General features: G+C 33.6%; 1 protein-coding gene, 1 long non-coding RNA gene and 1 other non-coding gene across 3 annotated transcripts; all 3 read right to left on the bottom strand.

Moving 5' to 3' along the window:
- Positions 1-2151: 2151 nt before the first annotated feature.
- On the bottom strand, positions 2152-2225 carry TRNAT-AGU (transfer RNA threonine (anticodon AGU)). The gene has a single exon. It is a non-coding gene; the product is annotated as a tRNA-Thr (tRNA).
- Positions 2226-4219: 1994 nt separating this feature from the next.
- Positions 4220-5277, bottom strand: LOC7472663 (zinc finger protein ZAT10). The gene has a single exon (XM_002301116.4). It carries the CDS (start codon positions 5141-5143, stop codon positions 4385-4387), a length of 759 nt encoding a protein of 252 aa, XP_002301152.2. The 5' UTR covers positions 5144-5277; the 3' UTR covers positions 4220-4384.
- Positions 5278-11707: 6430 nt separating this feature from the next.
- On the bottom strand, positions 11708-13550 carry LOC112326469 (uncharacterized). The gene is made up of 2 exons (XR_002980038.2): positions 12945-13550; positions 11708-11897 (listed from the first exon to the last, which is right to left on the bottom strand). It is a non-coding gene; the product is annotated as an uncharacterized LOC112326469 (long non-coding RNA).
- Positions 13551-14072: the final 522 nt, after the last annotated feature.

Raw genomic sequence — 14072 nt, 5'->3', positions numbered from 1 at the left:
GGAATGACTTCTGTCGAAAGTAGAAGTGTGTGAAGAAGATGACCTGTCATGAGAAGAACTTCCCCCAGCAAAAGGATTTACTTCCCTCTCACTGGAACGATGGGTCTGAGCAATTCTCATTGCTTGGAGTTCAGCCATGACTCCTTGAAGAGCGTCGTTGACCCGATTAAAATTCTGATTTAATTCATCAAAATTGGCGTCGTGTCGTCCAAGAGCTTCAGTGATCTTAGCACGAAACTCTGCATTATTTTTACCACGCGTGTCCATGGGTTGAACCGCGCTCTGATACCACTTGTAAGGATTATGGACACCACCTATCTCCACATTGGTATGATATTGTCCACTTTGGGCCTAAGCCCTCATGGATTTGCTCTTGGGCTATACCCAAAAGGCCTCATACCAATGGAGATATTTGTCCATCCTTATATACCCATGATCCTCCCCATTTCTAGCCAATGTGGGACTTTGGTCGTATACCCAACAATCCTCCCCTCGAACAAAGGACCACCGAGCCTCCCCTCAAACCGATCATTCATCTGTCCACTCTCTACCAACCAGGATTCTTCATTCTCTACTTCACCGTGTTGGGGTCAGAACACGTCCATGAAGCATCCGGAGAGCACTACCTGACTTGAGAGTTTTTGCTCTTTCTAGGTCAACTCCTCTTCACCGTGTTGGGATCAGGACACGTTCATGAAGCATCTGGAGCACACCGCCTATCCAATAGAGCTGATCCATGGATTACATCGTGATTGGGGGCCCACCACCTTTTGTTCGGCATTCCGAGGATTCATCCATCATGGCTAACTCCGGGACCTGGCTCTGATACCACTGATAAGAAGAGAATTTGGGACAAGAGATAAGGAAGGAACAGAGGAGAGAAAGGAAAGATTGTTTTATTAATTCAATGCCCTCTTCCATACAGAGTTTGTGAACCTAAATAGGCCACCCAAAATAACAATAATTCGAAATAACAGGGATTCCCAAAGTGGAGCTGAAGACCAGGATTGCGATTAGCATTCCTACTTCCACCACTTTGATTATTTGACTAATTCAACTTGGCGATAAAAACAATGATAAAACCAAAACAATAGCAGTCCACGAACTCAGCTGCTTCCACGTATTCAGCTCCTTGAGCCATGCAACACTTCCTCCACGTACTCTGCTACTTCTTATCATCCTCCATCGGGGTTATATTTCCTTATGTATTTTGACCTCATTGGGACAATGTTACCGTGTTTCATTTAAGTTTTTTTTGGGTTTCAAGCCCCAATTTCAATAAAATAAAAAATTAATCTTCACCTGTTAGACTTGGACGCCATTTTTTTTTTTTTAATTTACATGGATGTCCGGCCAGCTTGCACGTACATGATTAATCTCATGGTTCACTAAATATCCTGTAAACCGAGTGAGCATGTAAGACACCATGGGGTGACAGGCGTGTACAGGGAGGTTCGAACCCGGATGCAAAAAAAAAAAACAAGTTTCTTCCACCACTAGACTAATACCTCAAGTACACTTGAACATCATCTTTGAAATCATACAATATCGTACAAGTACAATCAATTGATGCAAAGAACTTGTCAAAACATGGTGCTTTGGAGTAGATATTTACTTTGTAGTTGAATAGCGTGTTATGTTGTTGAGTATTTTTTATTTAAAAATATATTAAAAAATTTAATATTTTTTTAATATTTGTATATCAAAATTATTAAAAAATATTAAAAGCATTAATTTAATATTTTTTTTAAAACAAATATTTTTTTAAAACGCAGCTAAACACAATTCAAAACACTCTCCAGAACATCTGGTCTCAGAATTTTAACTGCTTTTCAAATTACACTCTCACCGATGAAATAATGATCTTCGGTGACATTCAATTCAAATAACATCATGAAGGCGTCTGGTTGTCTACTCCGATGCATGATTTTTTGTTGACATTTTTGTTTACAATAAGCTTATCAGCCCTCGATCCGTACATATTTTTCTCACGAAGACTTGGCTTAAAATGAATATTTTCATATCTGGTAACTAAATTGAAGATGTTGAGAACCAGTCTTCATCTTTCGCTCTTTTTTTCAAAAAAAAAAATTATGCCCTATGTTGTGCGGCAAAAACTCGAAGTTCGACATACTGGGAAAATAACCAAGTTGCTCTCGTTGAGAGTCGAACTCAAGACCTCCCGCTTACTAAACGGGTGCTCTAACCAACTGAGCTACGAGAGCTATTTGACAAGGCGAGTTTAATTCATTAATATTAATTATTTAATTCTCTGAGATCCCTGTTATTCCCCTTAACTCATTTTGCCAACCGAACCGACTAATAATTCATTGATCAACTGAAATTTTAAGATAGGTGGAGTGGACCACGATTGTATAGCTCACGCTGAGAGTGACTTTGTGATTGAGATGTATTTTTATTAAAAAAATATATTAAAATAATATATTCTTAAAATTTTATTTTTTATATTAGCATATTAAAATAATATAAAAATACTTAAAAATTAATTTAAAAAAAATTCAATAAATAAAAACTAAAAATTTATTTTTATTCAGCTTTTTTAAAAAATTTAAAGTTAAAAAAAATAATTTTTTTAAATATGATTGAACCACGTTATAAAACAATAGCTATTGATTAATGAATAGAAATCACACGGAGTTGCTATTAAAAGTGGAGTATATTAAGGGCATATTTGATAATATAGTAGATATTACTTTTTAAATAGTTTTTTATTTAAAAATTAATTATGTTTTTTAATTATTTTTAAAATTTATTTTTTAAAAAAATCCAATGCTAAACGGGCCTTGCTCACTCGATAGACACTGTATCTAGAAGACCAGCATAATTAATTAACAGATAGGTGGAGATACATAAAACCCCCCCTGGAAGCATACTTTCTTAATTAGTGGCGTGGAATAGTCTCATACAGTTGACTTCTTCATATTTCCTATCTTCCGTTAAGAAGTTCAATTAATCTCGTGCCAAATGACTGAGATTCTCACAAAGTTTCTCAGCATCCTTCCTTCTTCTCCGTCTCTTGTTTTACTCGATCAACCGTCTGTCCCACACGCAAATGCCACTCCTTCATTTTGTAACTACTCTATTAATATTGGCAATGAGGAAAACATGTCCAAAGCAACTTGATCTGGCTTGGTCAGATCCTCGAGCAACCTTCAATTGGATGGGAACCGTCCATTGGTCGACCGCTCGGAAACGCTTTCACATTCTCTAGCAGAATCTTGCTATTCGACGTTCGATAATTTCATATTCTTCGGATCGTGTTTACATACTGTACAACATTATACTTGACCTAAAATAATTGGTGACTTTGAACCGATTAATACTGCCCTACTTGTTCTTAATTTCGTCTGGCACCACACCAAATGGCAACCAATTATTCATATGTAGTTTGCATTAATTTTCTGTATATTATAAGACTCATTCTCATCACAAGTCATGTCTGTAAAGATATGGTTAGATACGCCAGATCAGCACTAATAATGATGTGGTGTTGTTAGCATGTCACCTGTGTATCGAGTTGTGCTTGATTTGATCTCAAAACGCGTCCGGTTGTTTTATATGGAAGGTTAATTAGGTCACGTACATGCCCTGATGCCCCGCCCTTCCCTCTCGACGAACTTTCAGGTGAGAACACGATCATCAAGGGACAGTGGTGGACGACGATGAAAACTTGGACAAGGTAAGGTGACCGGCAGTAAACATTATATTACTTCTATATAATGGCAACTCTCCTTCGAAGGACAATTGCTGAAGTAGATGCCACTTGGCATCCTAATCACTTGCATTATGAAAACATGCCAAATGCACAGATCAAAACAATATATATAATATAATAATTACAACATGCGCGTGAAGCTCATGGATTGCATTTGTAACTAGAATGCCAATGTGTTCCAACCGTCACTCTCTGCTTTTTGTCTTACTTTTTTCGCTGCTTCGTGACTCATGCTGCGCTAGGTGGCCTCAAACTGGATTTCCAACAAACTTACCACAACCACTTGCCCCGCCGCTCAAGCGGGGTTGTGCAGCTCATCATGAGGAGGTTAGGTCATCGCACAAACAAAGGTCCAAGCACAATGCCCAAAAGGTAAAAACTTAAAAGGATTCGATCGTGCGTTTGGAGATCGAATAGATAAAAGAGTAATAACCCAATACATGGAAACTTGAAAAACAAATTTAATTTAACTGATCCAACAAATTTAGCTAAGAAAATTATAATTAAATGAATTCATTCCATGGAAGCAACTGAAATATTCAACTGCTACACACAAAAAACAAAAAATTAATCAATCAAAACAACTGAAATAATTAAATCCCTAAATGGAAATTCCTAGCAGTACAACCTAACAGAAGTTCGATTTTTCTACTGAGCTTGAGAAACTTCAATTCTGGGTGCCATCAAAATACGAATCCTTTTTGCTGCCGGTAGAGGGCTCATAACTTCATCATCACCGGATACAAAGAAATCTGAAGAGAACTCTGGCAAGGCTGGAACATTAAGGTCAAAGTCATGGTGACTGTGATTGTGGCTATGAGTGCGAGTGTTTGTAGATCCAGCTCCTTCAGAAGTTGAAGTCACACCACTCTTTTCGGCGCCTCCTATGATGCCTTCGTAGTGACACCTCTTGTGACCACCCAGGGCTTGTCCGGTGGGAAAAGTTCTGTGGCAGATTGAGCACTCATGAACCCTGCCACTTCCGTTAGACACGGGTGTTGTCGTGGCAGAAGTAGTTGTACAGGAAGTAGTTTGGTCTTCGCCGCCCCCAGCGAGTTTTCTGTGACTTGCCTTGTGCCCGCCTAGGGCTTGGTATGAAGGAAACTCCTTGTTGCATACGGAACACTTGTAACTTATTTTTTGCTCCGATGACGTGGATGCAGTTGGCGGGGCGAGGGATTTTTTGTGGTGGCCGTCTAAGGCGGGGATTGGGAGATTTGTAGAACCGCGAGCTAGCATGACAAGACAGAGAGCGAGATACTCTTCTTCGGTTGGTTGGTGGTCAAGACGTGGACGCTTAGAGCGCTTGCGCTTTGCCCATGGCTCAACCACGCAGTGGGTGCTTGACTCCTCAAACTGAAACGATGGGGTTGCAGTAGTTGGAGAGTTTAAGGCTTCTAGTGCCATCGGACCTGCTTTATTTGATCTGAATCTCGGGAGAGAAGGAGGGTGAATTGCTAACTTAAGAGAAAGAGAGAGCAGCTGTTGTTTTGTGAGAGGAAAGGAGTGAATTGTGTGAACTTGATGAGTGAGAGTGAGGGATGATGTTGGTTAGTTATATAAGGGGGAGGGAAAACTGGAGAAGGAAGTTGCGTGACAGGTGGTTGGAAAGTAAGAGGATGTGAAACTCGTAATAAAATATTTGAAGGGTTAGGAATCCAAAACATAAACGGAGTGGAGCACGTTTAGTGTTATTAGGGAAGGGCACCTTTTCTTGGTGGCCAATTTTGAGTTTCTTGGTGGCCAAGAGTGACTGACCTGACCAGAGTCGGTCAAAGCAAGAGAATAGTACAAGGACACCCAGTTGCGAGCTTATGATGCAACTCTTGTTGTGGGCCCTGTTTGATGGAGTGAGTGAAGTGAAGACTGGGACTGCTTCCAAGTCAAATCCAAAGAGCCCTTCACTTTTCCAAACAAACGCGGTCTTGTACCCACCTGCCTCTTCATAGCAGCCGGCGGCCATACAGAGACTTTTCTCTCTCGTTTCCTCGCCCACGTTCATGCATACTTTGCTTGATCTGTTGTGGAATCAAACAACCATCTACACTAACAGTCAATTAGTAGTAATTAGGAGGCTAATTGCGCGGAGAGTCTTCATAGTTTGGTAGACAATCTGCCCATGTGATGGAGGTGTAGGGGGGAGATTTTAACTCTCTCCTAACTTGAGGTAAACAATTAAGGGTGTTGAGTATCTGCAAGTGGATGGTGTCGTTCAACGACAATTGTACAATTGAATGAGAATTTTATTTTTTCTTAGAATAATAAGAACATGCGATGCTTCCACTCAGTTTGCTTAGAGATTATGTCATATACAGGCGTTTGCAAGTTCTCCATATTTTGATGGTATTTTTGTCTATATATATATACCCTTGTTGTATTAATTACTTCAACCCTTACCTTCGTAAATAAAATGCAACAGCTAGTCATCTTGTTATACGTACACTTCGTAACCCGCAGGACACGCGATTCAAATATTTCAGTTGGGTTTCTGTTAAACTTTTGACACGTATTGCTATCTCAGGAATTTGGGTTTCTTATACGAATATACTGTTTAACATTGGGACAATAGCAGCTTTTAAAATAAAAAATTGCATTGAAATAATATTTTTTAAATTTTTTAAAATTTATTTTTAATATCAACATATAATTTAAAAAATTAAAAAATAAATTAAATTAAAAAAAAAACAATTCTTTTTAAAATCACAATACCACCACGAAAACAAATATAGATGAAAGAAAAGGCACATGAAAAAAAATCTGTTAAGCATCCAAATAACTACTATATACGTACCACCTTACAAGCTTCTAGACCCTTTCATCCACTTCTTACATTGAGAACTGGGGGTTATTAATTATTTTTGTACTTAGTGTTTTATTTTCTAATTATTTTTTTAATTAATATTTAATTAAAAAAATATTAAAATAATAAATAAGAGCATACATTCTTTTATCTCATATATCATCACATAATTATTACTGTTCATGTCTCTAGCAAAATCTGTTAAGTATCCAGATAGCTCCTACATGTGCCACCATTTTACAAGCTTCTATCTTACATCGATAACTGGGGGTTATTAATCATTTTCTTACTTGTTGTTTTATTTTTTAATTAAAAATTTAAAAAAAGAGTAATAAAATAATAAATAAGAGAATAAATTTTTTTATCTCGTCGAAATGATATAATCACGTAATTATTTATGATTGTTCATGTATCTAGCGGAACTGCTTCATTAAATACGAAGGAAAGTGGGATAAATAACCTATAATATTGAAAAGATTTCTCTTTGGATAATAGGTATTGTAACTGGTGTTACTGTGATCGATTTAATAGTTATTTTCCTTTATGGTTAATTCCTATTCCGGCTTGGATTCATCCATGTAATAATATGATGAATTGAGTTGTAGATATGAAAGTTGTATTCTGGGTTTGGTAAAGAGTTGACTATAGGTTTAAAAATTAATTTACTTGGTTAGGTTTAAATAATACTATTAAAATATTATTTATACTTTTAATTTTTTATATATTAAAAAAAATGATACTAACCAGATGTGTAGTTTAGTGTTAATTTACCATATTCACGGCGAGAAGATCTTTTGAATCTCTTGAGTTCTTTAATTTTGAAGAGTGGTTTCGTTTTGTTTTAGCTGATCACCAGATCTTCATGGGGTATCAAATGAGAACAGTATTATTCATGAATGCATCTCGCTGGTGGCCACGATAAAACAATGAATTATTGCGGCGAAACGAAAATCTGGTTGTGTGCACACAGACATGACATCCTGCTCAGCAACCGTAAAACTTTTAGCATTTGTAGAGATTCTTCAGCTTGTTATTTGGTAACATGTTTAACATGTGTTTGACGTTGTAATTGAAAGTGTTTCACAAAAATGATTTTGAGTTGAGATCACGTCTAATTATTGCTTAATTTCTTCTTCTTTTTTACTCTATTGTTATATATAAATAAAATATCTTGATATCAAATTAGTGTGGGAAAGATAATCATGGTATTATCTATTTTATTCAACTGTTAGTTAAATAAAAAATATTTTTTAAAAAAAAACTAACTAAGTGGAGTCTATGACTCAGGTTGTGAGGTGACCGAGCTCCATCTAATCTGATATCATCTCAATATTTTTTTAAAAAAAATTATGATCTTGAAGTTTTATAAAAATTTAAATTATATTTTATTAATAATTAAAATTGTCTCTTGACTCCTGAAATCGGTGATTCATGTCAAATCGGCTTCATATGATTTGATATAAAACTATCAAACAAAAATTTCCCTTCACTTTTTCTTTTACATTTTAAAAAAATTGATTGCACTGGCAATGAACTGGTTTATAATATTTGTTTAGAACTGAACTTTGTATACACCAAAGTGATCAAATTAAATATTCTTTTTTATTATAATGGTTCGAATTAATCCGCCCTCTTGGTGGAAAAGATCTAAAGGTATTGATATGGCGGTTTTGGTTGGTTTATAACTGCCTCCGTCACTAATTTCAGTTTCCGTTTCATATGTTCATAGTTATCAATCCAACTCGTGGGACACCTAGTTAACTCACGTGTTACCGGATTAATCTCGCAATCAATCTCAATCATCCAACACACCAAGTCAACACATCCAACGGCCAATGACAATTATCCTGCCCTAAAAACCACACCCTCACCTTCTCCCTCAAAGTAAACTAAAAAAATAAATGCACACGCAGACCTCGTGTCCTCTGGTTTTCTCTCAAGCTTCCCTCCACTTTCTCTCTCTATCGAAACAACATGCAAACAAAAAGCTCTCTCTAAAATGACAGCAAAAAAGACATTTTGAAAGGAGGATTCACGCTTGTATGCAGATCTTCTTGATTCAATGGCACGCACCATTTCAGTTTCAGTTCTTGTACGGACTCGACGCTCTCAGACGGTTTCATGGAGAAATGCTTGTATTGTAAACCCTTTAAAACCTGCAGCCTAGAATAAACAAACAGCCAAAAAAGTTGGTGTGAGGTAAATTAGTTTCGGGGGCCAAAACTGGTGGCTTTCGATTTTTCAGTAGCTAAAGATAGCCAAAACAATGGCAGGAAGACTCGTCGTCAGTATTAATTTAATTAAAAAAAGTAATAAAAGAAACTACAAGGGCTCCCCGCTTTGCCGTGGATTTATGACTATATACAGACTCGCTACATATTAGAACAGTAAAATAATATTTATTCCTTTATTGACTCATTATATATAGATTATAGCACTAAAATAACAATTGTGCCTTTATTATTATTTTTTTTAATTTCCACTGTAAAATGACCAATATGCCAAAAATAATGGACTGATAGGAAGGGGATACTTTCAGTTTTTTCTTTTCACGTGTGCATCTAAATCACCAAATTTCCCTTGCATTGAAATTGTCTTTGCCCTGGCTTTTATTTTTTATTTTTTTCTCTTGGTTGTATGAGATGTCATCCGGCGGCAATACTCTGGCCTTCATGATGGCATTTTAATTCTCACAATGTCGCCTTCATTCTTGGACTACTGGTGTGGCAAAAAAATATAGGGGTTTGCACTTTGCACTAATGATAATTTTTTTTCATTCTTTTCTCTTTCTTTCTCGATCTCAAATCCTTCTTCTATGTATTTTTAAAACAATCATTCAATTTATTTTTCTTTTATATTTGATCTATTTTTTTTTTACTATTATTTATTTTGTTTTAGATTATCAATGGAATTGAATTTTTTTTTCAATTTAATCATCATTTGGTTTTTTCACCTTTAAGATTTTGTCCACGTTCTTTTAATATTGATATTTTATTTCTAATTATTCTTTTAATTGAATTATCTTTTCAATTGCATTCCTCAATATTTTAGTTATTATTCTTTTTGATATTTATTTGTTTTGTTTTTAATTATTTTTCACTAATTTTTTTTTTTGTTTCATCCCTCGTTATTTTATTGATTAAAACTTTGTTAGCCTCTTGGGTCACGAGTTAGAAAGATTTAACCGGGTTGGTTTGGAATTTTTTTTTCCATGTCCTTTCTTACAAATGACAATCTCATGTGATAGGTTACGAGTTTCGCGTGTTAACCCAGTTTTGAACGAAACAATTTTTTAAAGAAAATTTTATTTGTTGTTGTTGTCTAATTTTTTATTATATTATCAAATTAAACAAGGTTTAACCTGGTTATCGAATTCTTTTACTTCTTTAAAAACACAACTATCTCTTGAGCTTTGTTTTTTCATGTTGAGAAAAAGTTTGGTCCGACCCATGACGTCATGCGTGCCTCTCAATCAAATAACATTTAGGCTGGCTAACAGAGACATGATAGTTTTTTTTATGAACACTAAAACTACTAAAATACCCTTGAAAGCAACAAAAAAAAATTGCATGGCGTCTAGGGGCAATTTTAGTTTTTCACTTTTGAATACACATTTAAATTACTTAAATGCCCTTAAAGTAAAAAAAAATTACCTCCAGTCTAGGGTCATTATTGTCTTTTCAAGTTGTTTTTTTAACTTACTATTTAATCAATATTAAATAATATTAAAATATAAAAAGTTGTCGATGCATGCATTGCACGTGCCAGAGCACAAGAAGCGCCCGTATATTTTGAATAGTGTGTGTGGTGCCTCTTAGTGGTCACCACTGCCCTTATGTCGTATTGTTACAAGCTTTGTTACATTCTCTTTCTCTTGATGAGGCGCGTGTTGGTGACGGGTGGACCGTTTGTCACTGATTGATTTTCTTCTTCTTTTTCTTCACCCCCCATAATTACAAGGTAATCCTGCTTGTTGTTGATATTTTAACTTCGATTTTATTCTTTTTATTTCTAATTTTTATCCTTAGTCTTTTTGTAAAAGTTTTGTTTGTTTTTTATTTAATGGTTCAATTCTAATTTGTCATATATTATTTTTTCAATCCGGTCCTTATTTTTTTTATTTTTGATTTTTCTCTTTAACCCTTTTATAAAAGTTTTATCGATTTTCAATTTCATCCGTCAATCAAAGTTTATGTTTTATTTTTTTTTCAATTTGATCCTCATTCTTTTATTTTTTTTCTTTTTGTTAAAGTTATTTTTGTTTTCAGTTTAACCATTCAATTATAAATTTTTAGTTGCCCTCTAATTTATTTTTTAGTTTGATTTTCACCCTCATTCTTTTAATTATCATCTTTTATTTTAGATATTTTTGTTTAATTAAACTTCCCCCTAAATTTTATATTTTAGCGTTTGATTTGCTGGGGATTGGGCTTCATTGTATTTCCATGTATGATGCTTCTAGTATAATTAACATGTTGATATATATTCTTTTACTTATTTTTTTTATTTCCTCATTCAACATTGTTTTTTTTTATATATATATAAAAATTCTCCTTGTAGTTTTCTTTGATTTTTTATATAGTGTTATTCTGATCTTATGATCTAGGTATAATGTTTTGTCAGATAACCTGGGTTGACTCGCCCCATATTACCCAGGTTACATATCAATCATGCTATCTCAGATTGGGTTTTTTATCTTTTTTTTATTCAATTTAATGCTTCTAAAAGTTTTATTTTTAAGTTATCATGATCTTTATTTTAAGAATTCTTTTGCTATTTTATTATTATTGTCCATTTTTTTAACATTTAATTAAAATAAAACCAGCTTATTAAATTTAATCAGGGCTATAACCTGAGTTATTATTTTTTTAAATTTTTTTAAAATGCATTAGCAGCACATAAGACATTGTTTTTTATTTTAAAAAAAATACAAATCCATAACATAGCACAAGCCATAACTAGTTTAGACTAAGTTTCATTAGTCTTATATAGGATTCTTTTATATATAATTTAGATTTTTGCATGTATCAAGTCATTTTTATTGAAAAATCACTTAATTAAATGAAAACGCACGCACGCACGCATATATATATAATTTTAAAGGGGTGCTTCCGTTTGTGACTGAATCTTGGTTGTAAATAATTTAATTTTTTTTTTATCAATTTGAAAATAAATTGAAATTCCAATTTTTATTCTAAATTTAAATATTTCAATTAAATATAGATAGCACGATTAAGATTTACAAGCCAAATGTTATTGGCTCTACTTCTTGTACATAAATCTTAAATGTTTTCCTCTAAATTTATTCAGTGTCCTCTCTTACACGTACTTTTACGTACAAAGCTTGCCAAGCTAGCAACCCTGCCATAAATCAAGGCAACGTGTTAATATTGTAAGAATTTGAAATTTGAAATTCAAATAGTAATCAGAAAAATTATTATAGACTTAATTTTACAAAGCTTGTCAAGCAACCCTCCCATACATCAAAGCAACATGTTAATATTGTGAAATAATTGAAAACTTAAAATTCAATTAGTAATCAGAAATATTATTATAGCAAATCCAAATAAATAATTTTACAAATAGGATTTTTTAAAAAATATGAGTTAAGAGTTCGGTTACCCAATGAAAATTCCATAAAGTTCGTAAACTAACATCATTAATTAATATTACGAGGGGTTTTTAAAATTATGTTATCTGTTGTTTTAAAAGTATTTTCGTTTAAAATTATATAAAAATAATATTTTTTTAAAAAATTATTTTTAATATCAATATATCTAAACAATTCAAAAACACTAAAAAAATTAATAAAAAAATAGATTTTCATGAAAATTAGATTAAATAAATCAATAAACCAAAGTAAATAACAGCTTATATTGGAATCGTTAATTTGTTTGTTTTTTTATTTCTTTCTTGATTTGAATTGAATATAAAATATATTAAAGAATAGAAACCAAGGAAAAAATAAATAAGGGATTGAATAGATGGCTAACTAGACCCCAAAACTGACTAGAAACTCTCAACAAGACATGAGATTAATTTAGAGCCAAACCTATTGTTTTTAAAAAAAAAAAAAACCCTTGCCAGCTCCAAAATAGACAGCTAAAAATCTTTTTTTTAAAAGAGAGCAAATAAATACATAATCTAGCACAACCATTAGATTAGGAAAAAAAGTGATGAACTCAACGTGGAAAAATTAGAGCAAGCAAACCCGACTAGCAAACTGAACCAGAAAAGCAATCTCCCAACACAACTGGCTGAAGCAAGACAGAAAAAGCTAACAATAAACTCAAGGAAAAGGAGTCAACAGAGGAAAGCAACAAGAACAACATTAAAAAACCATCACGATATTGTTAGACAAAACCCAAGGGACATGGGAGATCTGGATGGAGAAAGAGAAATATTCACCTCAAGCGCGTGATGGAGGCAATAACATTTGAGGAGAAGTGGCTGCTTGAGGTGGGTATGGTGGCTGGAGATTGTGAGAGAGAAGGAGAGATCGTGTGATCGGGCTGTAATTTTTTTTTGCGTCCATATCTAAATCCGTGACCTTAGTACTTCTGCAGCCACAAATTTGTTGCAAAAATGAATCTTGGGTCGTAATCGTACGTGTGGTTGCAAGCTCGGTTGGGATCAGAAAAAACAAAACAAAATATTTGATTGCAAATTTGCAATTAAACATGTGTGGTTGCTAATGAAATCGTGAAAAACTTCGAACAAATTCGGGCTCTTTTACAAGGTACGAGGTTCTATTAGGCCAGGATTGGAGAAGGTTCGGCTGGGCTTGAATTTTCTCCCCTCCTCATTTCTTTCCCATCTTAGTTTGAGTTTGACTAAAGAAAGGATTAGGTTCGGTTAGACTTGAATTTTTCCCCCTCCTCCTTTCTTTCTTACCCTCGGTTGGGTTTGGCTAGGAGAGAGTTAGATTAGGCTTGGTTCGGTGAGGGTTCGGTTTGTTCAATTAACTATAAATTAGTCATCGGTGCAGTAGAAAATGGAGAAGGAGCAATAATTAGCATATTAGACTGATTTGTGGAGGCCATGGTTTGATTATTTCTAGGACCCATTAAGAGAAATAACACAAGGAGGGCTCTGATACTAACAAATTTTGTGAATAATAAAAGGCTTAATTAATTATAATAATTTCTTTTAATATTTATATTGTGTATAATAAGAAGGATGCAATATATTACATAATATCATAACATTAGCGTAATACTTTAGTACTTGTCATTATATGATATTGTTTTATTTTATTTTTTAAAATTAAAATAATTTCATTTTAGAAGTATTTGAGTCAACCCATCCAACCCGTTATCCAAATCTTGAACTGAGTTTAGTTTAACAACTTTGATAATCATTTGATATATATTATGATGTAATATAATTAATTATGTAATATGATTATTTATTAATAAATTAATATATAAAGAAAATTACCAAAGCATAAATTGCTATAATGCAATGTAGTTTTTCATAAGTTTTCATCTAATCCTTTTATTTTAAAAAAACAAACATTATAGAGATCTTTATTGA

Source organism: Populus trichocarpa, chromosome 2 (assembly GCF_000002775.5).
Source record: "Populus trichocarpa isolate Nisqually-1 chromosome 2, P.trichocarpa_v4.1, whole genome shotgun sequence".
Classification (NCBI taxonomy): domain Eukaryota; kingdom Viridiplantae; phylum Streptophyta; class Magnoliopsida; order Malpighiales; family Salicaceae; genus Populus; species Populus trichocarpa.
This window is presented reverse-complemented; position numbering and strand designations above follow the sequence as displayed.